We start from the raw sequence: 26,730 nt of genomic DNA on the forward strand, positions 1-26,730 counted from the left end.
TATCCCTATCCCTTATCAAGATGTTTAATGATATAACACTTTAAGTTCTCGCGCTTTGTACACATATTTAAAGTCACATACAGGTCGAACGCGATTAATTTTATTAACATTATTTTTACCTTTTTTCCCAACGTTTCGGCCAGGTTGCACGTGGCCGTGGTCGCGGAAGACTGACGTCCCAGCAAAATGTCACCGGAGATGTAAACAACACAAAACTACCCGATATTAATTTATATAAATATCCGGGACAATGTTAATAAAATTAATCGCGTTCGACCTGTATGTGACTTTAAATATGTGTACAAAGCGCGAGAACTTAAAGTGTTATATCATTAAACATCTTGATAAGGGATAGGGATAGGGATAGCGATAGGGATAGCGATAGGGAAAGCGATAGGGATAGCGATAGGGATAGCGATAGGGATAGCGATACGGATAGCGATAGGGATAGCGATAGCGATAGCGATAGCGATAGCGATAGCGATAGCGATAGCGATAGCGATAGCGATAGCGATAGCGTTAGCGATAGCGATACGGATACGGATACGGATAATATGGGTATCGTTAGAGGGATACGGATAATCGGTCGGCGGTCTCTTACAATCAATGTGCTCTAAGACGATCGTTGTTTGCTTGCTTGAAGATTACGTTTGCGATAAGTATAAGCAAAATGTAAAAAATTGTAAGGGATAATAGAAAAAAGTACTTTTTACCCACCGATCATAGTGTCGAAATACGGGCTATGTGGGATGTTTATAAAGGTTTCCCCAGCGTATATAGAATTACCTACGCTGTGGTCGATGTGTAATATTTCTACAATCATTGCAAGCAAAAGTATTATGTGCAATCGAAATAATCGCAGATAAATATACCTACAGAGAAACCTACGGTCCCTACGGATCCAAATGAAAATCTTAATGAATACTTTTATTACGCGGGCGAAGCCGCGGGTAAAAGCTAGTTGATATATAAATAACAAACACACTTTTATAATTTTAGTATAGAAAACAATAGAGTATTTTATTAAAATGTTTGCTTAGGATACTGACAGTAGATGAATGACAGTTGTGGCAAAAATGTCTCATATAAAAGATTTCGTGCTTTTACGTTCTCTCTAATGCAAAAAAATGGGGTATAAATACACCAACCACCAACACCACTTTACAACTAAATACCGCATAACATAAAGGAATCAGAATGCGACACAATTTTTAACAAAAAGCTTATAAATCGTTACGTATTGAAATAGCACATTACGATACAAGTGCGAAAAACAGAGAGTATCGTACGACGTTTTTAACCTCCTGGATCCCCCGGTCCTCACTTGAGGACATAAGATCAAAAAAAAACCTCCTGTGAAATGTCAAAGCAACTTAACAAGTTTGTAGGCATAGAACGATACCGAACGAAACTGTCAACCAAATAAAACAGAGACCTAGCCTCAGATGGCCAATCAGCGATCAGTGCGGCTTTGACATCTGTCACTACCGGCTACACCACGGAAGTATAACTAAAGCATGGAAGCCATGCTAAAATAAGAGCTCGGTGACATGTATCTTACTCACACCACACTATTACCATTTTTAGGGTTCCGTAGTCAACTAGGAACCCTTATAGTTTCGCCATGTCTGTCTGTCCGTCCGTCCGTCCGTCCGTCCGTCCGTCCGTCCGTCCGTCCGTCCGTCCGTCCGTCCGTCCGTCCGTCCGCGGATAATCTCAGTAACCGTTAGCACTAGAAAGCTGAAATTTGGTACCAATATGTATTTCAATCACGCCAACAAAGTGCAAAAATAAAAACTGGAAAAAAATGTTTTATTAGGGTACCCCCTACATGTAAAGTGGGGGCTGATATTTTTTTTCATTCCAACCCCAACGTGTGATATATTGTTGGATAGGTATTTAAAAATGAATAAGGGTTTACTAAGATGGTTTTTTGATAATATTAGTATTTTCGGAAATAATCGCTCCCAAAGGAAAAAAAGTGCGTCCCCCCCCTCTAACTTTTGAACCGTATGTTTAAAAAATATGAAAAAAATCACAAAAGTAGAACTTTATAAAGACTTTCTAGGAAAATTGTTTTGAACTTGATAAGTTCAGTAGTTTTTGAGAAAAATACGGAAAACTACGGAACCCTACACTGAGCGTGGCCCGACACGCTCTTGGTCGGTTTTTTGTATGAGCGAATGAGACAATATTCCACAACTTCTTTCGTTTTCTCGAAGGTTGTCCCTAAATGCTGATGTCAAAACGGACCTGGGGTCCATTTATTATACGGCAAAATTAAATATACGTTTGTCATTTCACACTCGGTCTCCATCTTTGACAACTGTACATAGTCGTATTATATTGGTTCGAGTTTTTAGCGCGACTTCAATGGTCGTCTTGACGATATTTATTTATTTTGTGAGGATTTCTGATAGATCGTGGCAAAAATAGCTCAGTGTATATTTGTGATAGTTCCAAGTTTCATTTCTGACTATGGCTTGTGTGATCAAGTGTTGCAAATCACATTCAGGAAGAAAAGAAAACACGCAAGAGGTTATATCATTTCATCGGTAAGTTTCTTGAGTTTTTGATAATATTTATTGATACGACCTGGCAGAAATATAAATGTACATATTAGTAGTTTATACAATTCAAATCTTATTCAATTCTGTATAGATTTTTGCATATTTTTTAGAAGTTTTCTCAAACTTGGAAAGGTTATGTTTTTTAGCATAGTGATGTGATGTGTTTTATCGACCTTGCAATAATAACCTATCAATATTCATACCTTAAAAACGCCATCAATAATTATTGTTCTTTGTTATGATTCTCTTGTTATTTAGCTATTTTACAAATTCAACTTTATATATTTCTTAGATTTCCGAAGAAGAAGACCGGAAACACGAAGTTCAAGGTGCGATGCTCGCGGTTCCTTTACTCCCAAAACTCCACCAAAAAGAAGGCCAAGAAGCTGAAATGGAGCAGGCCCCCAGATGTCTCCCCAGGTGTCTACCTTTGACAATTGTATATAATCGTATTATATTAGATCAAATATCTCGGCGGTCGTCTGGCCGATTTTTAATTTAATTGTGTTTATTCCTGATGGATAGCTGATGATCCTGCTAAATTCTTATTTGTGATGTGTTCAAGTTCCTTGTGTGATTATGGCTTGTGTGATTGAATTAAGGACTGTAATTCACGTACATGGAGAAAAGAAAACTCCCAAGAACCTGCTGTGTTTCATTAGTGAATTTCGGTCAGTTATTGATATTATTATTTGTAGAATCTAAACAAAGCATAAAATACGATCTTTTCATAGTTTATATAATAACTACTACCATGTTAAATTCTGTTCTGAAGTTTCTCCAAACTGTTTTTAGGTTATGTTTTTGTACTAGTGATGTGTCATTTTTATCGACGTCCCGACATTAACTCTATTGACATTTTTGCATTGAAAAGGACATAAAAATGATTAATGATTATCAGGTATCACAGACTGGGTAAATGGTAATGTAACATTTCTAGTGAATTAAACTTATAGTATTTTTTAGTTTTCCAGAAATTCTCAAACATTATTAAAAAGAAACTAAAAATAGGTGAAACTATTGCAATAATAAATTTTGGTACCTACACTGCCGTTTTGTTTTATTTTCTATTTGATAGAGAAAATATTATTGAGGTAAGTATAAGTAGATTCTTGAGTGGTGGACTAGAAATTAATACAGGGATGCTACACGAATTAAATTACTTAGGTCTTTGCGTAAGGAGAAGAGAAGAATGTATTTATTTGTTTTATACTCGTATCTCCCATCTTCTATTTTTTACAAACTATTTAGGCCGATATTACACTATCATAGAAATATAGTCATAGACAACATGCCGTCCTTTTTATTCACGTTACAGAAAAAGGGAGGCATACAGACCTATGATCAGAGATATAGGTATGATAATGTAATATTAGGACTTGGTAAGAGAAGAGAAGTGACCGTTTATGTAGGTAAGTACATAAACAAACCATTTATTTGCAATCAGTAGGTACCTACGGTTAGCCAAGAAGGCAAGAATGTATGAATATATGACTTTCATAGCCAAAAAGCCACATAATAATCCAAATGAAATGTTTATATCAATATTGTATGTTTTCGTTACTTTTATATATATAACGTTTATATTATGTTTAAGGTGAGAACGTAAGTAAGTGCATATTTTATCGATAATTGAATCGACAAAGTAACATCCCTAGCTAACCCAAAACCAGGGACCACCTACCAAAAAGAGAAATAACTAGCATATATCCATCCTTTTTCAATACATTATCTAAGTCATAAGGAAGTCAAGGATGAGTATATGCATTTTACACGAATTTTTATTAGGGGGGCTTGGGCTACACGGTGTCCCGCGGTGAGTAAATCCGAATTTATCTCACTGAAAGTCTAATTATCTATTTTTGTTTGGTTTTAATTAATAAATATATAATGTATTTCATATGTCAGTAAGTAAATTTCATCCATATAGTTAAAAAACTTTGGTTTTATATAGCTCTGAAGTTTATGTACTCGTGTGAGTACTAGCGGATTTAAACAAGTAAGTTATGTTCTCGGACGAGTACAACCGGTCTCAATAATGTAAGATTTTTTATTTCACATAAAAGTTGATTACATTTTAATTTAAATTTTCAGGCTAAAAAACTGTGGAATAGAGGAAAGAAGTAGATATATATCAGAAGTTATCAGATAGAATAAGATTGTATTAGAGCTAAACACCGTCAGCTGTGATGAAGAAGATGTTTCTGAGGGTGAACTGGCTCCAAGAGATAAAGAGACGAAGATTGAGATTGCACATGCATCTTCTTCATTTATTTAGACTTCATCAGCAAAATGGCTCGGCATATGCCTATGATGACTGAAAAGCAAACAAGGATGCCTTCAAACTGGAAGAAGAGTAGAACCACATGCTCTAAATTATAGCTAGAGCATTTGGTACTACTTCTTTGGGTATCCGTGTCTAACTATTCAGAGAAACTGTTATGTATACTGATTTCCATACCAAACAACAGTCAATTTTGTGAGTCTTATTATTTTGTATTCTTAATAAAATTAAGATACAATATAATTATCTTCACTAGTCACTGATACCGAAAAACACATGTACTAAAAACTAAATTTTAATGTAAGACAAAAGTCCTAATCAATGTAAGACTGAGAATTTAAGTTACTTAATTAAAGCTTAATCTATAAGGTAAGATAAAAATGTCCTATGAAATCTAAAACTGAAGATTAAAGTTAGGTACTGAATTAAAACTAAACTATATGTTAAGATAAGATAAAAATGTCCTAAGAAATGTCAGCCATAAAATGTTATTTATTTGTAAGGAAAATTGTTACTGTAATTTCTAGTTTAGTTTTCATTCAAGTAATTTGCTTAATATGCAACTTACGTACCTTTGTTACATATGTACTATTATACTAATATATATATTATTACTTATAGGACATTTTTTTTTTACACAGATTGACTGAGGTTTGAAGAAGGCTTGTGTTGTGGGTACTCAGACAACGATATATATAATATAATATATAAATACTTATATATATAGAAAACATCCATGACTCAGGAACAAATATCTGTGCTCATCACACAAATAAATTCCCTTACCGGGATTCGAACCCGGGACCGCGGCGTAGCAGGCAGGGTCACTACCGACTGCGCCAGACCGGTCGTCAAAATAATCTAATAGTACCTACACAATTTATTTTTTGCCTGTACTATTATTTAAGTACCTATAGAAGTATTTTTTTGTGTTTATTATGCAAGATTCATAGAATTTCGGTTTATTTCAGACTGAATTAATATAGTTTTCATATAATAAGTATTTTTTATATTTTTTTATGTAATTAAAGTTGATTTCTGTAGTATTTTGTTTTATTTGTTTGGTATCCCGAGTGAGGACAAAGTCCCCATGTACTCGCCTGAGCCCATAAGGAAAAATCGAGGGGAAAACACTATGATTTTTTTTACTATTTTTTTAACCGACTTCAAAAAAGGAGGAGGTTCTCAATTCGACTGAATGTTTTTTTTTTTTTGTATGTATGTTACTCGATATCTCCGAGAATCGTGGACCGATTTTCAAAATTTTTTTTTTTGATCGAACGGGTATAACCCCGATATGGTCCCATTGGCACCAAGTCAGGGTCTGATGATGGGATCTTGGAGAAATCGAGGGAACTCTTCAAATGTTATAGGCACATGTAATGTTTTTAGTGTATTTTTCAAAGGTACACCAGTATTTACGCCTGACGGTAGTAATTTTATGTGGCTGAGCTGATGATGGAAGGTCAACTCCTCAATGGTTAGGAGTTAAATGATAATTCTTTCACTACTGTACATATATTCGGACTGATACATATAATATCACTAGGAACCACTAAAAATCAACAAATAAATTAACTTTTTAACAAAAAATAAAACCGCCTTCAAAAATAAGCGCGTTACAAAACACGGAGAAACTAAAAAGCAAAAAATAATAAACCTTTGAATTCAGATTTCTTATCGTATTGCAATAATCTAAACATCCAAATTATAAACAAATCAATTATTTTTGGAGTCGGTACCAGCCTGTGTATGGTTGGGTGGGGCAAACAGGCAATAGCAAGGCGACGAACAGGTCTGGTACCGACTACAAAAATAATTGATTTGTTTATAATTTGGATGTTTAGATTATTGCAATACGATAAGAAATCTGAATTCAAAGGTTTATTATTTTTTTCTTTTTAGTTTCTCCGTGTTTTGTAACGCGCTTATTTTTGAAGGCGGTTTTATTTTTTGTTAAAAAGTTAATTTTCTACGTTACTGGTTACTTATTAAATCGATTTTTCCGAAAAAAATACAGTTTTTCCAGATTTAATACCTGCGAGAAGTGGTTCATTTCTTGTCAGGTCGAAACTTCGGAGGGTCATCTGTACTGAAAAACGTCGTTCGATACACGTGCGGAAAGGAAATTCGTAACTCGTTTCGATTTAAAATACTTCCTTCGGTCGTGTTTTAATTTATCGCCACTCGGTTCCATCTTCCTCTTTCACGCACTTGTATCGAAATGTACTATTATTCAAATGACGAATTTATATCGTCTATGAAAAATTATGTAATGTAACTTGATTATTATCTTTAGCCAACTCATTTTACCTTTACCGATAAAAGACATTATAATAAATGTAAAATTAACTTGCACGAAATCTTATCTCTTAAACTTAAAGCTTGAACTAATTTAGATAAACTTTACTGTCTTCACAACTTTGTGCAAGTACAAGAACATAGGATAATTTTTATCTATTGAATAATTCGTTGTGGCAGTCGAAGGCGGTGACAACGTACCCGACCATTGGAATTATTGGGCACCTTTAAGTGGTTTCAAAAGATCCATGACAATTTCATAACTAATTATATAATAAATAATAATATATAACTGATAAGTGTTCTGGGTTGTAATTGTTGCTAAAAATGTGTCCTACTAATACAAGGACAAGATAAATAACAGTTATATTTCAAGTTCAGTACATCAAGTGACCGATGCTCCCCTGTCACCCCTACGCAACATAAATGGCGAGCCTTCGTCTCGCGCTTGACGGTTTTATTCATCAGCTTGATTGTTTACCACCTGCATTCGCTGCTATTTTATTCAACGCAATTCCATCAAACGGTTTGTCTCCGGGAAATCTACGTGCATTTCCGGAGTATTTTAACTAAATAAGTAGTCCTGTTTTTTAAGACTTATTCTGTTATGGATACTTTATAGCGGTGGGTATCCCTATAGTATGCTAAGCCATTGAAGATAATTATTTCATATTTTTGAAACGTAGTTAATGTAAAATACCCTATAATGAACGGTGATGCCATTATGGACAAAAAATACTAATCCTTAAAAATAATTTCCTAAAATTAGTTTCTAAAAACCGACGGCATTGTAGCATAAACAAGAGTCATAGAGCTGCTTAATTTTGAAGTTTCATTTAATTCGGTTATTGCTGAAGGATTTGGCGGCAAGATAAAAGTCATCAGTTTACTGATTCTGAAATATCACTGTTCTGGACGTAAGTGCATGCTGTTCTTATAAAAATACCAAAGTCACTATAAGTGTGCCGTTCAGATTTGAGGAGTTCCATTCTGACCATCATCAGGAGTTCCACTGCACCAAATGTCACTGTTCCGTACGTAAATGCATGCTGTTCCTTTAAAAACACAAAAATCACCATATGTATGCCTTTCAGATTTGAGGAGTTCCCTCGATTTCTCCAGGATCCCATCATCAGAACTGGGTTCTGAGAAAAATGGGACCAATCTGTATGCATATACATTCAATCAAAAAAAAAATTTTCAAAATCGGTCCAGTAACGACGGAGATATCGAGGAACAAACATTAAAAAAAAAATAAAAAAAAACATACAGACGACTTGATAACCCCTTCCTTTGAGATTTGGAAGGCGGTTAAAAAATATCAGGATGAATTCTTAGCAATGTTGCTAATCGAGTTGAGTTCATGTAAAAAATAATACACCGAGTATTATTTTTTACATGAACTCAACTCGAACTCAACTCGAAACTTGAATGAGTTTTACTTACTGTATTAACCATGAGATAAAATAAATAATGTATAAAACATACTAGTTTGTTACTCCAAATGTATTAAGAAATTGTGTTATTTTGCGAGTGTCCATAACTGGATGGACAAGGAACAATTTACGAGACCAACATTTACAAGAAACAATCCCATGTTAAAATAACGCAAACTAATTTTATTTGAGGTGTATAAAATTTACTCATTGAGTATCAGTTGGCTTTAAAAGTAAAATTTTAAACTTATTTCACTGTCCATAACGGGGGATCCATTACTGGAGACCTGGCGTCCATGACTGAAGAAAAAACACCTCGTTTTAATTTGTTAACTATGAGGAAACCAATAGCAGTATCTATTCTGCATTTACTTACTGTATTAACCATGAGATAATGTATAAAACATACTAGTTTGTTACTCCAAATGTATTAAGAAATTGTGTTATTTTGCGAGTGTCCATAACTGGATGGACAAGGAACAATTTACGAGACCAACATTTACAAGAAACAATCCCATGTTAAAATAACGCAAACTAATTTTATTTGGGGTGTATAAAATTTACTCATTGAGTATCAGTTGGCTTTAAAAGTAAAATTTTAAACTTATTTCACTGTCCATAACGGGGGATCCATTACTGGAGACCTGGCGTCCATGACTGAAGAAAAAATACCTCGTTTTAATTTGTTAACTATGAGGAAACCAATAGCAGTATCTATTCTGCATTTACTTACTGTATTAACCATGAGATAATGTATAAAACATACTAGTTTGTTACTCCAAATGTATAAAAGAATTGTGTTATTTTGCGAGTGTCCATAAAACTGGATGGACAAGGAACAATTTACGAAACCAAAATTTACAAGAAACAATCCCATGTTAAAATAACGCAAATTTAATTTTATTTGGGGTGCATAAAATTTACTCATTGAGTATCAGTTGGCTTTAAAAGAAAAATTTTAAACTTATCTATACTTATTCATATGAAAATAATATATATATTTACTTAATTATAAAATTTGTATAAAAAAATTTAATTAAAAAATAATTTTTGTCGATTTCCATAAGTTTCCTTGATTGGACCATTGGTCTAAATTTCCTTAGTCCATTGGTGGCGACTTTGTGGTCCAATGAAGGCGACTCTGGTCCAAAGAAGGCCAGCAGCTTATGAAAACCTTTTCACGAATTTTCTCTAAATTTATTATATTTGTTTTATTTTTATTCATAAATAGATGTGAATCAAAGTAGTTTTATTTTTTGACATAAAATCTATGAATTATAGATAAAGTTAGTGGTCCAATGATAGCAACGAATTCAATAAGTAAAAATTTTGATGGGCTCTAGCGTCAAATAAGAATATCAAATAAAATCAAAACGGTTCGTCACAGATAAAAATAATATTGTGTTGAATAAAACATTGCTTTATCTTTAAAAACCAGGGATGAAAGTCGAGAGCTTTTGTATGGAGAATTGACCCCTCATTTATTTGTCTTTCTGGTACCTTGTTGTAGGTACATGTTGCTGCATTTGTCACCCTCATCTCTTTTTATCCTCTCATTCACTCAAAGGTTAACAAGAAGAAATCCTTAAATAAGTTCGCCTTTCTACTGTTTTTTAACTGTAATTACTGTACTACTTCAAATGCCTTATATGTAAATACATATCATGCTGAGGAAAATAGTTTCATCCTTATCTTTACCTACAGTTCTTCTTCTTCTTCTAATTTAAGAGCTGTGCTCTTGTCTGTGGAGCAATCTCCAACTCGTCCGGTCCTCTGCCAACTCTTTCACTTTAACTGCGGACCGATTTTTGAGTCCCACGCGTTCGAATTCAGAAAATTGTCACTGAAAATAATAAGCAAGTCACCGTTTTCAACCGGTATTTTAGTGACAAAATCCCGTATGCGAGATTCAAAAATCGCCCTCCAGTAAGTACTTATAATTGATAGTACAACATAATTGATGATGGTGACTATAACAAATTCAGTGCAAGCATGTTTCGTAGCCGATGAAATGCAATATTCTGTATGTAGCAGAAAGTGACTACGATTGATTACTACGAGTGCCCTACGAGTGACTGGCAGTGAATGCGTCATATCAACTCGCCTTTAAAAATAGATTAAATAAATAAATATTTTCCTGCAAATTTCAAATTTCTAACCGATTTAGCTTGGCTATTAAGCTCTTGAATAATTTTCATTATTGCTTTTAGCAATTTTGTTTCAAGTTGAATGCACCTCATTATATTGACAAGGCATGAAACGCAATATCGATGCAGCACCAATAGCTACTGGGTTAAATCCTTAATGATATGCGGATTACTTGTATCAGAAAAATTGCTTTATGTAGCTCTTCTTGAGACTATATGATTATGATAGTACATTACGATACAAGTGCGTAAAAAAGGAAGCTCGAAACAAGTGGCGATAAATTAAAACACAACCGAAGGGAGTGTTTTAAATCGACATGAGTATCGAATTTCCTTTTCGCACGTGTACCTATCGTACGACGTTTTTCAGTACAGATGAGCCTCCAAAGTTTCGACCTAGCATATAATGGACCACTTCTCGCACTAGTGCGTAAAAAAAACACTATCTGTACTGAAAAATAAATTCGTGACTCGTGTCGATTTAAAACACTCCCTTCGGTCGTGTTTTAATTTATCGCCACTTGTTTCGAACTTCCTCTTTTTAACCGACTTCAAAAAAGGAGGAGGTTCTCAATTCGACTGAATGTTTTTTTTTTTTATTATTTTTTTGTATGTATGTTACTCGATATCTCCGAGAATCGTGGACCGATTTTCAAAATTTTTTTTTTGATCGAACCGGTATAACCCCGAGATGGTCCCATTGGCACCAAGTCAGGGTCTGATGATGGAATCCTGGAGAAATCGAGGGAACTCTTCAAATGTTATAGGCACATGTAATGTTTTTAGTCTATTTTTCAAAGGTACACCAGTATTTACGTCTGATGGTAATAATTTTATGTGGCTGAGCTGATGATGGAAGGTCAACTCCTCAATGGTTAGGAGTTTAAGGATAATTCTTTCACTACTGTATATGTATTCGGACTGATACATATAATATCACTAGGAACCACTAAAAATCAACTGAGCTGATGATGGAAGGTCAACTCCTCAATGGTTAGGAGTTAAAGGATAATTCTTTCACTACTGTACATGTATTCGGACTGATACATATAATAACACTAGGAACCACTAAAAATCAACTGAGCTGATGATGGAAGGTCAACTCCTCAATGGTTAGGAGTTTAAGGATAATTCTTTCACTACTGTACATGTATTCGGACTGATACATATAATATCACTAGGAACCACTAAAAATCAACTGAGCTGATGATGGAAGGTCAACTCCTCAATGGTTAGGAGTTAAAGGATAATTCTTTCACTACTGTACATGTATTCGGACTGATACATATAATATCACTAGGAACCACTAAAAATCAACAAATAAATAAACTTTTTAACAAAAAATAAAACCGCCTTCAAAAATAAGCGCGTTACAAAACACGGAGAAACTAAAAAGCCAAAAATAATAAACCTTTCAATTCAGATTTCTTATCGTATTGCAATAAGCTAAACATCCAAATTATAAACAAATCAATTATTTTTGGAGTCGGTACCAGCCTGTGTATGGTTGGGTGGGGCAAACAGGCAATAGCAAGGCGACGAACAGGTCTGGTACCGACTACAAAAATAATTGATTTGTTTATAATTTGGATGTTTAGCTTATTGCAATACGATAAGAAATCTGAATTGAAAGGTTTATTATTTTTGGCTTTTTAGTTTCTCCGTGTTTTGTAACGCGCTTATTTTTGAAGGCGGTTTTATTTTTTGTTAAAAAGTTTATTTTTTTTTGCACTAGTATCGTAATGTACTATTTTATGACCAAAAAAGCACTACCTGTACTGAAAAAAGGTTTTTTTTATATATTTATAAAGGTTTCGTAAATAATTATTAAATAAATAAATATGGGGGGACACCTTACACAGATCAACCTAGCCCCAAACTAAGTAAAACTGTACTATGGGTGCTATTCGGCGACGATATACTGAATTATATAGATAAATACATACCTATATACATAGAAAACATCCATGACTCGGGAATAAATATCTACATGTGCTCATCATACAAATAGGTAAATGCCCTTACAGGGATTCGAACCCGTGACCGCGGCTTAGCAGGCGGGGTCACTACGCGCTAGCCCAGACCGGTCGTCAAATTACGGCAGTAAAGCACCTTATAATACCTCGGAAACAATCGAGGTTTGTAGATTCGCTTTCTTTTTCGGACTCTGCTATATACTTCATCCCACCAAATCGAAACTAATCCACAATTTACTTTTTCCCGGCCTCGGCATGTACTTACCTACTCTACGAGTATTCTACTCTATGAAGTACCTACATACGATTTTTTTTGCGATATTTGGGATAGACCCGCGTGAGTTTCTAAGTGTGCGCGCGAGTTTAATGCGGTTAATTTGGCTCATATCATACTCAGTCAATTGTAGGTCTGTAATACGCAGAACTAGACGTTGCTACATGCCGGGATTAGCCTGAATCGATAAATTTTATCACATTTCGACGTTACAAAGTAAGTCCAACATTCTAGATTTCGTAATGCAGCACTCGGGCCAATTCAATTAAGTGAGTAAACAAATTGTATTGAATAGATAAATGTATAGAAGCTTACCTAAAGCAAGGTACTGTCGCGAGTTTTGCGGCAGATTTGCAACAATAGTCAATTATGGATTTTGAATGATTCACGGACCTTATTATAGAAAAAAAAAAGGTAATCAAAGTTATATCGCGGTCGGTTTAAGTATTTCGTCGGTCGGTTTAAACATTTTTACTAAACGTGAAATCGATAACTACCAAGTAGGTTTATCCAAGCTATCTTTATTCCTCAAGTAACTATGTAACTTCACATGTCAAAAGCAAAAGTACATTTATTTTGTAAACGATATCCGATATGCACTGTATTGCTATGCTATCGCTTGCTGTCGAGCGGCATTTCTGTTGCAAAAGCTATTTTGTTTATGTAGTTTTTACAGCAACTACTTAATCCTACTCTTTCATGAAATTTAACGGTAATAGGTTATATAAGCCAATTAAGTGCTAATTTACTATTTATGTAATTAATTACATAAACTTTATTTTGTGTGCACAGAAATCACTTACAAAGAGTGGACTTAATGCCACACATATTCTCTATATAACAGTCAACTTTGAGGTCAAACAGTAACATGAGAGAAGAGAGAACGTCTTCTTCTAACTGTATTAATGACATAAGGACGGGTAGTCGATCTCGCGGCGACATACTCCCGCGGCCATCATGTGCTAGGCCTACAGAGAAGGAAAGTTTATAGCTGGATCAATTTATTACAGAGGCGGGGAAACGTCAATTCGTGGATGAGTATTTTTTGTCGAACGAAGTGAAGCTGAGTCCGACAATACATACGCATCAATGAATTGCAATATCCGCCGAGGCAAATATATATCACCTTTTCCAAACATGTTATGAAATAAAACAATAGTACTTAGGTACATTGTAGGTACCTACAATACAAAAGCGAATAAGAGAGTGTTTTTAACGTACAGTAGCGGAAAATAATTTATCATATTTTTTCGGACACATTTATTTGCAAACTTAATTTCATTAATTTAAAAAAAAACGGCTATTGCGATATCGATGAAATTTACAATTTACAAAAAATTACAGGATTTATTTATAAAACAATTCGTAATGTCTGAGTTATGCAGGGTAGCCCTGTGGATCTCAAATAGTAAAATAATAATGTGGTATAATTTTCATACCAACGACTTCTGAGATTGATAAATCCATCCATCTATTAGGATTCGATATTTCGTGTTTTTATACGATCGGTGTGTGTAAAGTCTCTAATCCGCATAAGGCTCTCGTGGCTGCCCACGGGCCACGTTCAATGGGTCCTAAGACTCCTAAGTATTCAAAAACATATTTGTAATGATGATCCAATAGTTGTTTCCCTAATATACTTAAAAGTCTAATTTTAAGAATTTTCGACTAATTGTTTTCGATATATAACCAGTATGATAGATTTTTTCCGCTACTGTACGTGTACTGTATGACATTTTTCAGTACATAATGTACATATATGGTCCTTTCCTTTCCTTTTAAGTTTTTCCAAGCCTTTTTCTTATTTGCCTTGGTGTCAATATATAAAAGGATTCATCCGTGTTTTTCCCACCCATGCACGTTGGGTTGGGTGAGTGTGGTGTTACGCTGGGTACCGCACGAAAAAGACTACTTTAAGTGTTCCTTAAAGAGTTTCACAATAATTTTTGCGTAGGTATGTAAACAAACGGCGAAATATTCAAATATATACAAACTTTACTTATAATATGTAGTAGGTAGTTAGGATTAGAAGGATTGCAATTTAAACAAACCGGAACTTGTACGGCAATGCAATCACATGGGGTTAGATTGAAGCGTTACTCAGAATTCATTAATTTCGTCCCTGTGCTGTTTATTTGTTCATGCGACGGCCGGCGCTGAGCCTGGAGGCAAACAGGCGTATTCAAATTGAACTTTAAAATTTGGTCTGGATACGGTATGGATCGGATCTGGCAGTGTCTAAAGTGACGTTTAGTCTGCAACCAAAAACGTAACTTTGACACTGACATAGTATAGTATTTTTCACCACATTTGCTGTTTAAAGGTCTCATTGCGTCTACGTGTACTGAAGCATAATGTACTATTTTAGTCCCAAGGGAATAATGGATTTAGTTTTAAAAATTAATACAATCCGTACAATACTTCAGGCAAAGGATGTTTCAATCAGCCAAGGATTTTTGTTGCACAACCAAAATTTGACCATTAAGCTACAAAAGATATTATACGGTATGAAAAATGCAATTTATTTATGTTTTAGAATTATTTCAGTGTGTTTTGCATTTATTTCGTAAATTTAACTCAGATAAATCGTTATAATTTACCATCTGACAATATGTTCTCGACTCGCGCTTGACCGCGTGCCAGCGCGAGGTGCCCACCGTTGCCTAGCAACGGAGAGTACAACAGATCAAATAATGAATGAATGAATAACAAAAAATAAAACCGCCTTCAAAAAAAGCCTGTTACAAAACACGGAGAAACTAAAAAGCCAAAAATAATAAACCTTCGAATTCAGATTTCTTATCGGATTGCAATAATCTAAACATCCAAATTATAAACAAATCAATTATTTTTGTAGTCGGTACCAGACCTGTTCGTCGCCTTGCTATTTCCTGTTTGCCCCACCCAACCATACGCAGGCTGGCCCCGACTCCAAAAATAATTGATTTGTTTATAATTTGGATGTTTAAATTATTGCAATCCGATAAGAAATCTGAATTCGAAGGTTTATTATTTTTGGCTTTTTAGTTTCTCCGTGTTTTGTCAGGCTTTTTTGAAGGCGGTTTTATTTTTTGTTAAAAAGTTAATTTATTTGTTGATTTTTAGTGGTTCCTAGTGATATTATATGTATCAGTCCGAATATATGTACAGTAGTGAAAGAATTATCCTTTAACTCCTAACCATTGAGGAGTTGACCATCCATCATCAGCTCAGCCACATAAAATGATTACCATCAGGCGTAAATACTGGTGTACCTTTGAAAAATACACTAAAAACATTACATGTGCCTATAACATTTGAAGAGTTCCCTCGATTTCTCCAAGATCCCATCATCAGACCCCGACTTGGTGCCAATGGGACCATCTCGGGGTTATACCCGTTCGATCAAAAAAAACATTTTGAAAATCGGTCCACGCTTCTCGGAGATATCGAGTAACATATATGTATGTTAAAAAAATAAAATAAAAAAAAAAACATTCAGTCGAATTGAGAACCTCCTCCTTTTTTGAAGTCGGTTAAAAATAAGTAAAAATTTAGTTCAATTATATGATTTTTATGCTTTTTTGAACATTGCATTTAATTTATATGCAGGTTTTTCGTCTTTGTTTTCGTTCAAAAAGTGTTTGTTATCAAAAACAATGGAATTTAATGTGAATAATCTGATATAGATGAAGATACACTACTGGTCTTTGCGCCGGCGTTGCGTTGAAGTTTTTGCCTTGTGACTTTTTTTTGTATTTTTCTCTCAAATGTGATGAAAAACATTGTGTGTAACTCAGGAGGTAAGGATCTTAAATACTCGTGTCTATATTCACTCCAGCCTGCGGCTGTCGTGAATATATCACGACACCCTTATTTAATGACCCCCTTGCCTCCCTTGTTGCACAATGTACTATTATGCAATAGGCGTTTAAAGGAGATCAAAAAAGACAAGTGACGCCACGAGTATTTTTTTACTCAGTTAAACACCGTTGCATACAATACTTTTTCTACGACCATGCACTTAGTTTTTAATAGTTTTCTAGAATAACTTTCGTGAAATTCACACTATTTTCTGTATTTTGAACCGCCAGCGCAGCTGCCCAAAGCCATCCCGCGCACGCGCGCAGTATCGTTATAACAATGCGTTGCCATGGTTACAGAGCCAAACAATGCGTTTTCAATTTTTTCGTTACTGCGCGCCTGCGCGGGAAGCCGGTGGACGCTGGCTTGGGGAATAGACTTTTATGTAGGGTTTTAAAGATCTATGCACGACCCTGTAAATGACGAATTACAGTTAGGGAGTAAAAAAAACATCTTAGTAGAAGAATTGTTCGCAATAAGGCCCGTCATTCAGAATCATATTATTTCGCACTGCCCTCTGTGGCGATACTTTGTGGGATATTAAATTTGTAAATCAAATCAAATATCTTTATTGATGTAATATACATACGTACATTAGCATTACATATATGTAGCAGGTAATACAGACCCTGTAAGGGCATAGCAACTTACATAGTATAATTTGCATACTGTCTAAAACAGTCGGAAAAGTTGAAACAATATTTCTTTTTTCTACACCCGAACTGTTATTCGTCATTTACAAGGTCGTGCATAGGTCTTTAAAACCCTACATGAAAGTCTATTCCCCAAAGCCAGCGTCCGCTGGTTTTCCGCGCATGCGCGCAGTATCGAAAAAACTGAAAACGCATTGTTTGGCTCTGCAACCATGGCAACGTATTGTTATAAGGATACTGCGCGCGTGCGCGGGAAGGCTTTGGGCAGCTGAGCTGACAGTGCAAACCTTTGCGTCAAAATACAGGAAACAGTGTGAATTTCACGAAAGTTATTCAAAAAACTATTAAAAACTAAGTGCATGGTCGTCGAAAAAGTGTTGTATGCAACAGTGTTTAACCACAGAATATAAGTACAAGTACAGAAGGCTCACTCCTTTGATTTCACAAAACGCCGCCATTTTAAATTCTTACCTACATTAACAAACGGACCGCACGTGTGCAGACGACATTGAATTCTATTGCGCAGCGCGAAGGTCGTCGCCACTGAATGGGCCGCGAACTCGCGGCCGCCGGCATGTACTTGTAGCGCGGCGAAAGGATCGCGGAGTGAGCCTGGTTTAACCGAGTCAAAAAATACTCGTGGCGTCTTAATAACAATTTTTCTACTCGTCGACTTTAATCTGTCAATTAGGACACCACAGACTAAACTATATGTGCCGACTTTTCAGTGTTGGATAGTCTTTGACACTTAGTCAACTATAATATTTCATTTCATTACACTTCACTTTAGTTAACTGAAAAAAGTTCAAAAATAGAACTTCATACAAGTTCTATACTAATTTGCGATACCTGGCAAATTTTTCTGCATCTGAAACACATTTTTTTTAATATATCGCGTTATCGACCAATCAGAGACGGTTATTACAAACAATTGGTTGCTAGGTAATTCGATGTTGATACAACGGTGAACGACGCTATTAACATTAATTTTAACTTGAATGATGATATTTTTCGTCCATTGATGATGAAAATGATGACTCATAGAAAAAGTATTGTCATACAATAGTGATATAATTAAGCTTTTCACTCTCGTACCGTACCGCTTTTCGGTGAAGGAAAACATCGTGAGGAAACCGGACTATTCCAATAAGGTCTAATTACCCTTCGAGTTGGAACTGTTGGAAGGTCAGATGGCAGTCGCTTTCGTAAAACTAGTGCCTACGCCAAATCTTGGGATTAGTTGTCAAAGCGGACCCCAGGCTCCCATGAGCCGTGGCAAATGCCGGGATAACGCAAGGAGGATGATGATATAATAGTATTTTATACAATCGTGATATAATACAAAGCTCTTCAGTCTAGTACCATGTTTAGGCCACGAAGCTTGCTGAGTGGCCTAATAGTACGGTACGAGAGTGAAAAGCTTAATTATATCACTATTGTATACAATACTTTTTCTACGAGTCATCATCTTCATCATCAATGGACGGAAATATCATCATTCATGCAAGTTGAAATTAATATTAATAGCGTCGTTCACCGTTGTATCAACATCGAATTACCTAGGAACCAATTGTTTGTAATAACCGTCTCTGATTGGCCGATAATGCAACAGATAAAAAAAAATGTGTTTCAGATGCAGAAAAATTTGCCAGGTATCGCAAATTAGTATAGAAATTGTATGAAGTTCTATTTTTGAAATTATTACAGTTAACTAAAAGTCAACTATAATGATATTATTATAGTTGAGTCGGAACTACCATAGAGTATCCAACACTGAAAAGTTAGCACTTATAGTTTAGTCTGTGGTGTCCTAATTGACAGATTACAGTCGACGAGTAGAAAAAATACTATTTAGGCTTCGCCTCAAATTGTTACCCACGCCACTCGTCTTTTTTGACCTCCTTTAAACGCCTGTTGCATAAAATACTATTACACTGTCACATGTAATGTATACCCTTTTTCTGTAAAAAAAATATTGTTTGTTTGTGATTTTTTCTGTTTCGGAGTTTCTATCGCACGATAAGACGTTCGCGAGATTCATACTCACTTGTTAATTTATTTAACGATCAAAAGGGGTAACGCCCGACAAGATTGTATTTGACCCTGAAAGAGTGTCGCTAAAGTAAAATTCATAATCCTACGGACTAAATTGACAAATGACTGACAGGTAAAATGATACCAGGAACAGCAAAATTAAAATAGGGAAGGGTATATGTCGATAACAATATATCGACAAGTTGTAAAGTACATACAACAGACAAGTTTAAATCAAGAATAAGTATATGAGTTACAAATAAGAGGTACACATTTTGGTTTGTTCTATGTATCTTCGAGGTAGTGGATGGATACCATGCATTTTTACCCACTAGTTTTAAAACATAAAAAGGTTTCCGAGCCTATAGGTAAAAAATAAAATACCATGTCCGACGATAATAAATTATCTGTCACGCTATGGCAAGTATATCATAAATATCTATATAATTTTCGAATAATATTATTGCTGCTTCGAAATAAAAAAAATATCTCTAATTAGCGGTCTACAGACCTTTTGATCTGTCGAAATCACAGAAAAAGTTGGTATATTGATTAGCCGATCAAATTGCCAATTTCATTGTCCCGTCTGGGTGCACCTTAAATCTACGATGTAATAATAATTTTAATATCGATAAGAACGACACTGGCCAAACTGTGGCAACATTCGTTCACACTTACTTGTCAATTTGGTCCGTAGGATTATGGATTTTACTTTACAAGCCGTTTTCATTTTATAATGGGGATAGCGTGTACTGGTTTCGCGTTAATATTTTGTAGAAAATATTGTTTTATAGAGAATCAAAATTTAATAAGCAAGGCTTCGTATAATAGTGTATTAATAGTTATTTGTTATACAAGGGGGCAAAGTTGTATTTTAACGCCGAGTGTGGAATTGAAAAACGAGCAAGTGAAAGGATTCTACAGTTGAACAACGAGCGAAGCGAGTGATTTGAGAATAGAATCCTGAACTTGCGAGTTTTGTAACACACGAGAAGTAAAATACATTTGCACCCGAGTGTAACACAAAACTTTTCCCCTCACTATAGCGAGGAAACTACAACGCAAAAAATGCGTTTATCACTGCTTCCAGTAGTTCCACAGGTGGTAAATCATCTTTATTACCTACTTTTATCAATTATAAAATAAATAAATATTGGGGACACCTTACACAGATCAACTTAGCCCCAAACTAAACAAAGCTTGTACTATGGGTGCTTAAGCGACGATATACATACTTAAATAGATAAATACATACTTATATACATAGAAAACATCCATGACTCAGGAACAAATATCTGTGCTCATCACACAAATAAATTCCCGTACCGGGATTCGAACCCAGGACCGCAGCTTAGCAGGCAGGGTCACTACCGACTGAGCCAGACCGGTCGTCAATTTTAAAGCAGTTAATTTGACTTTATTCAAGGTCAAATTACTTTACCCACTAGTGGATAAAATGCGTTTTTATCCGCTGGTATTAAAGGACAAAACACGTGTTTCCGAGCTAGTGACGGGAAAACATTATTAGGTATATCAAAATTTTAAATGTCTAATCTTAATAGAAAATATGAACTACAATCAAGATACAATTCAGGAAAACATACAAAGATTAAAATGAAAGTACCTACACTTTTTTCATTGTTTTGGATTCCGAAATGTTTTGAGCTTTTTTATATGTACATTGAGAGTTCTAAAAATGCATACGTTTTTCTTTCTATATTCATAATATTATGTTCACTGCAGGATTCCTTATAATTCATGTTTTATTGACTTTGTTAATCTGTTAAAAACCATTGCAATCCAGAGATTATGATGATTCTATCTATCTATAAATCTTAATTAAATTCGCTTTTATTCTAATATGCTGCTGCAGTTTGTTCTTGGCCCAAGGAACTTTGTATAAACGACAGTCAATAAAAATCGTTTAGGCTTGAAGGGGTAACATTATGCACAGACAGACACACTTTCGCCATTATAATTAGTAAGGATTATGGATTTATGTCAGTGATTATACTGATGGTTTTCTATGTCTACCAAATCTACCAATAAATACAAGCGAAAAGCGACAAAGATGGACGGGGCGTGTGGGCGTGTGCACTTAGGTCCTTTTATGTTATGTTGGCCAGCTTTTTTTTTTCGTGACTTCCCGCGCGTTAAATTCTAAAATTGTGGAATGCTCTAGACAAACTTCTACCCCTCATTTTAGGGAAGCGGGGGTAAGAAAGTGACAAACAGTAGCCTATATGTCACTCTCCATCTCTTCAATTATCTATCTCCACTTAAAAAACACGTCAATTCGTCGCTCCATTTTGCCGTGAAAGACGAACAAACAAACAGACACACACATTTTCCCATATTTTTATTATAATAGTATGTTATGAAATGGCTGTATTTCTTACTTTAGACAGTTTAACGTCATTTTCTTAATTAATTGGAAGGGGTGAATGGGAGGGTTTACCGTAGGTAATTCTAGCCCGATTTTTTTTAGGTCTCGGATGTGGAAACAAATCTAGTACTTATATTGTTCTTGAAGGGATTTAGTTCATTTGAAGCTTTATCATATTTTTACTTGCCCATACAAAATAATGAATGTCATGGATGGATGGGTCCTATTCCTAGTCGTGTTCCCGGCTTCGCCACCAGTGGGCTTGATCGCTTTTTCTTTAGTGTATGGTGTCTATTTCAGTTTATTATTAATTAGTTCTTACTCCTAAAACTGGTTTAAAAAGAGTTATGAAGGTTAGATTTGTATTTATATATGTAGAATAAATGTAGGTATGTATTTGGTAACTGTTTCGGAATGGTGTGAGACGAAACATACATACCTACATAGCGGGAGTTGGCAACAAGCATGAGCAGGTTCGCCTAAACGCTGCGTTTATGCTCATAATGGTCTTCCTGTTTTATAGTGACTCCGATTTCTCACCGTGATCGCTCCACGATATTTTCAAGACGACCCAAGTTTGATTGCCTTAGAGCCTGGTTCGTACTTACATCAATTATTTGATCTACACACGATATGGATCAAACAGGTCAGCCTCAAAAAACCGATTGAAATTCGGTTCAGACAGAGAGTATTATTACTTAATAATTCTGCTTTCTGATCTACGGACTTTATGCCCACCCCAGCTTTTGAAAAAAGCACCTGACTCAGCAAAAACATATCAGTTTCCTAGGTATCTGCTGAGAAATACGATCTGTAGAGAAGAACATCCGGGACTTACGAAAACATTTTTGTGTAAGCTGAAACGGAGACCTTCGCTTCGCTTAGTCAATAAAAACATTCCTGCCTACACAACATCGGTAATGAGACACCCAGGTAAACATTCCCTCAATATTAGACTATTAGTATTGTTAGGTACCATTAGATTATAAACACCTAACCTAAAGCCAGTATGATGCACTATTTATCGAGCTAATTCATTGTTGTACCTAATGCTGATAATTTATGGGACATATATAAATATATTATATATTTGATGACTTCAGTGAAAGTAATTATGAACAAATAGGTAAGCAATACAAAATACAGACTTACAAAATACTAATTTGTAATTATTTATAAAAGCTAACGAGCGGTCAAAGAAATATGAATATAATTAATTACACGCCAAGGCCATGGAGCAATTGATTATTAACAATTCGCTGACATTTATATGTCTTTGGTAGAGACTTCTACTTAGTTTCTTAGTCTTAGTTTAGTAGTCTTTACGAAGTTACCTTTTCTACGACGCGCGACGCTAGTATTTCATTTCAAATTCATTTTGTTTGGGAAAATCCAAGTGTCGGATGAAACCACCATCGGGAGCCCTATGTAGACTTACCCTCGGGGCTGGACCGGCAGCATGCCGGGCGCGAGGAAGGCCGGCAGCTGGCCGGGTTGCTGCATCGGGGCGAACGCCTGCGCTTGCGACTCGAACGGTGGCAGCGGGAGCTGCTGGAAATAGTCGTAGCGCTGGCACGGAGGCTGGCAGGACCGATCGGGCCACTCGCGGCTGAGAGCCCACTCGGCCATGGTGTGCCCCTCGTTGTGCAAGGAATACTACGCAGCGGCGGGCGGCACGCGTGCATCGCGGGCAACTCGCGCGCGCACTGCCGGCTCCCCGCCCGCCTCGTCTCCCCGACGCATAAACATACTGCAAATCCTTTATCTGGCCACGATGCACTCCTACGTACACTATGTATTTACGTAGTTCGCCGGCGACTGATAAACGGCTGCCATACACTGTTCACACTTCTTATAATTATTATTTTTAAATGTCAACACCGACTTTTCTCTTAGCCGTTGTGACATGCAATGCACTTCGACTAATTAAATCGGAACAAACCGTGTTCGCTAAAAGCGATTTTTATGTACTTGCGAATCAAACAAGTGGTTTATCTTTATCCGATAGCGCAGAGTTAAAGCACTTCACGTTGGTATATCAGACTTTAACGAAATTGCAGCGACCACTAAGAAGCGTGAAATAAAAAGTCCTTGTCGAACAAGATCAATATTCATTTTATATGAGAGTTAGCCGCTAATTGGCAACTCGCTACTAACATTACTAACAAGTATAATAAGTGAGTTGGTACACTTATTGTGTACTATTTGACTCAAGTACCTGAGTTGCAATTTTGTTGCACGTCAAGTCGTATTGTAATGCCTACCTACGTTAATATATACTGATTAGCAATGTTTGCAGGTTTTACCACTTCTTGAATTTATTTTGTACCTATCTACCTAGACGTAAACAGCTACAATTTCGGTTCAGCTATAATGAGACCTAAGTACAGCAGTGATAGTATTTATTAAAACCGGCCAAGTGCGAGTCGGACTCGCCCACCGAGGGTTCCGTACCTACAAAACTTTTACGTTACTCACATAATTCTAAAGACTGGGCTAGGCTAGAAGTATAGGTTCTCTAATGAGCATAATTGTGTTTAGCGCCACCTCTCGACGAATTCGCGAACTAATTAGCACAGCTTGCTTGAGGTCTTTTATAATGTTAACCAAATTCAACATTTTTTATTTTATTTTAAAGTAGGTGTTTTATGTAAAATTTCGTAGCTATAAATTTTAACACCCTTATTCATAAACGTACACTAAAGTATCCAGCCGATAAAGTTCGTTTGTCCCTTTCTATCACACCAATACGTCGGAAAGGGACAAACGAAATTTATCGACTTGATAACTTTAGTGTACGTTTATGAATAACGGGGTAAGTAAGTATGGTCAACATCAGAAAGGGTGAGTAAAACAATCTGAAAGGTTCTAAGTTTTACTTAAAGATTTTTTTAATCTAATCCAAATTTGGTTATGGTAGCTGAAAAAATATACATGTATAACCACAGAATATATAATAGTACAAGTAGTATAACGCAAGTTTCTAGCGGGAAATTACTAAATAAATATTATTTAGTAAATACATTATCTATTGTTGTATTTTGCCTTGGACCTTGTAGTACCTATAGGTACTCTTGTATATGCGAACTAAAGCCAAGCGATAAAAGGTAGCTGAATAATGTCAAATTGTACGACAACGAGAGACGTGAGCCGACTGCGCGAATGAGTCGCGCTTTCTTACGACAGAAATCGCTTGACAAATATACCGGGTGCCCCTGCCCGGTAATTAATGGACAACCTTTTAACCACCAAGAGGGCACCTTACAGAAAATCGACATTAAGGTTTAGTAAAAGTCGCCTGGTTTTCGAGATTTTCACACTTTTTAAAATTTTAGGTAGTAGAAAGGGGGTGTGAAATTCTTAACCCGTCACCACACAGGCCAGGCTTATTTACCAAGAGTGGCCCTGAAGCTTTAGTAGTTGCATGTGCGCTGCCTACCCCTTTATGGGATACAGGCGTGATTGTATGTTGTTGTATGTATGTTGTATAAGGTGCCCTCTTAGTGGTCAAAAGGTTGTCCATTATTTATTTTATTTATTTAACCTTTATTGCACAACATAAAGTACAAATGGCGAACTTAATGCCTTAAGGCATTCTCTACCAGTCAACCATTGGACCAAACAGAAACTTACAATTGGTGCGGAAAATAAAACAGAAATTTAAATAGATATAAGTCACTATCTAAATACTATTATGCATCATCAATATACATACATATATAAATACAACCATGTACATACATAAACTAACTAAAATATATAATATACATATATGAGGAGTGTCTTTTCAAAAGGCCTTATTTCCATTTTTTCTTTTTTTTAAACTATGAATGCAGTTTTTTTTAGTATAGAAAATTACGTGTTGTTTTGAGATTAAAGCTCGAAAAGTCTCGCCCTGATCTTTAAAAAAAAGAGTAACATCAAAGTTTAGAACACATTTTGAAAAATGTGTAATGATTATTTATGTGGATAAACCAATGTACCTATGTAGTACAACAACATTGATATCAACTAATTTAATACAAAATCCAAAAATTAAATAAAACTATTTTAAAATAATAACGTTTACGCTACGAGGCCACAACAAAAGGGCTTAATTCCCAAAAGTTCGCATCAAAAGTGCTTAATTCTCAAAAACATATGGTAATTAAATATTTATTTAGGTACACATGTTACGTTTGATGTAATCATAGCATTAACGTTAACTTACAATACATATAGATACAATTTTGCAAATTAAATATTAATTTCAAAATCAATACCGTGGAATTATGTTTTTCTCGATTTCCCAAAAAAGGTCAAAGTGGAAATAAGCCCTTTTGAAAAGACACTCCTCATATATAGTACCCATTTAGTACATATATATAGTATCCATTAATATCCATTAAAGTGTGAAAATCTCGAAAACCAGGCGACTCTTACTAAACCTTAAAGTCGATTTTCTGAACCAGTATAAGGTGTCCTCTTGGTGGTTAAAAGGTTGTCCATTAATATCCATTGAAATTTTAAAACGTGTGAAAATCTCGAAAATCAGGCGACTTTTACTAAACCGTAAAGTCGATTTTCTGGACCAGTATAAGGTGCCCTCTTGGTGGTTAAAAGGTTGTTCATTAATTAGTAGGGCACCCTGTATAATATCAAGTCGTACGAGAGCAGCGAACGTGTGCAGGCAGCGAATCAGCCGACCGCGCGAATGATGAGTTCGCGCGGCGAATCCCGCGTGACATTGTCCATCGACACCCCTCCTCCCTCCCGCCCCGCCCGCAGCGGCGCGCGGTGTCTCCGCCCGCCTGTGTATCGTCCTTCAATTTCTTTACATATCGAAA

The 26,730-nt window shown here is 35.6% G+C and overlaps 1 protein-coding gene across 8 annotated transcripts in view; it reads right to left on the reverse strand.

Annotated features, from left to right (window-relative positions):
- The window catches only part of LOC125240795 (neuronal PAS domain-containing protein 2-like), a 113,649-nt gene that overhangs the window by 77,803 nt on the left and 9,116 nt on the right, over positions 1 to 26,730 (reverse strand). For 5 of the 8 annotated variants that reach the window (XM_048148889.1, XM_048148888.1, XM_048148887.1 and 2 more), the window contains exon 1: positions 23,343 to 23,693. The exons of 2 other annotated variants lie outside the window; for them this stretch is intronic. In XM_048148889.1, coding sequence (XP_048004846.1) covers positions 23,343 to 23,533 — 191 coding nt within the window. In that variant the 5' untranslated portion in view covers positions 23,534 to 23,693. Of the gene's footprint in view, positions 1 to 23,342; positions 23,694 to 26,730 lie in introns of those variants that run through there. One more of the 8 variants, XM_048148892.1, reaches the window with a different exon arrangement.

The sequence above is a fragment of the Leguminivora glycinivorella genome, chromosome Z (assembly GCF_023078275.1).
Source record: "Leguminivora glycinivorella isolate SPB_JAAS2020 chromosome Z, LegGlyc_1.1, whole genome shotgun sequence".
NCBI classification, from domain to species: domain Eukaryota; kingdom Metazoa; phylum Arthropoda; class Insecta; order Lepidoptera; family Tortricidae; genus Leguminivora; species Leguminivora glycinivorella.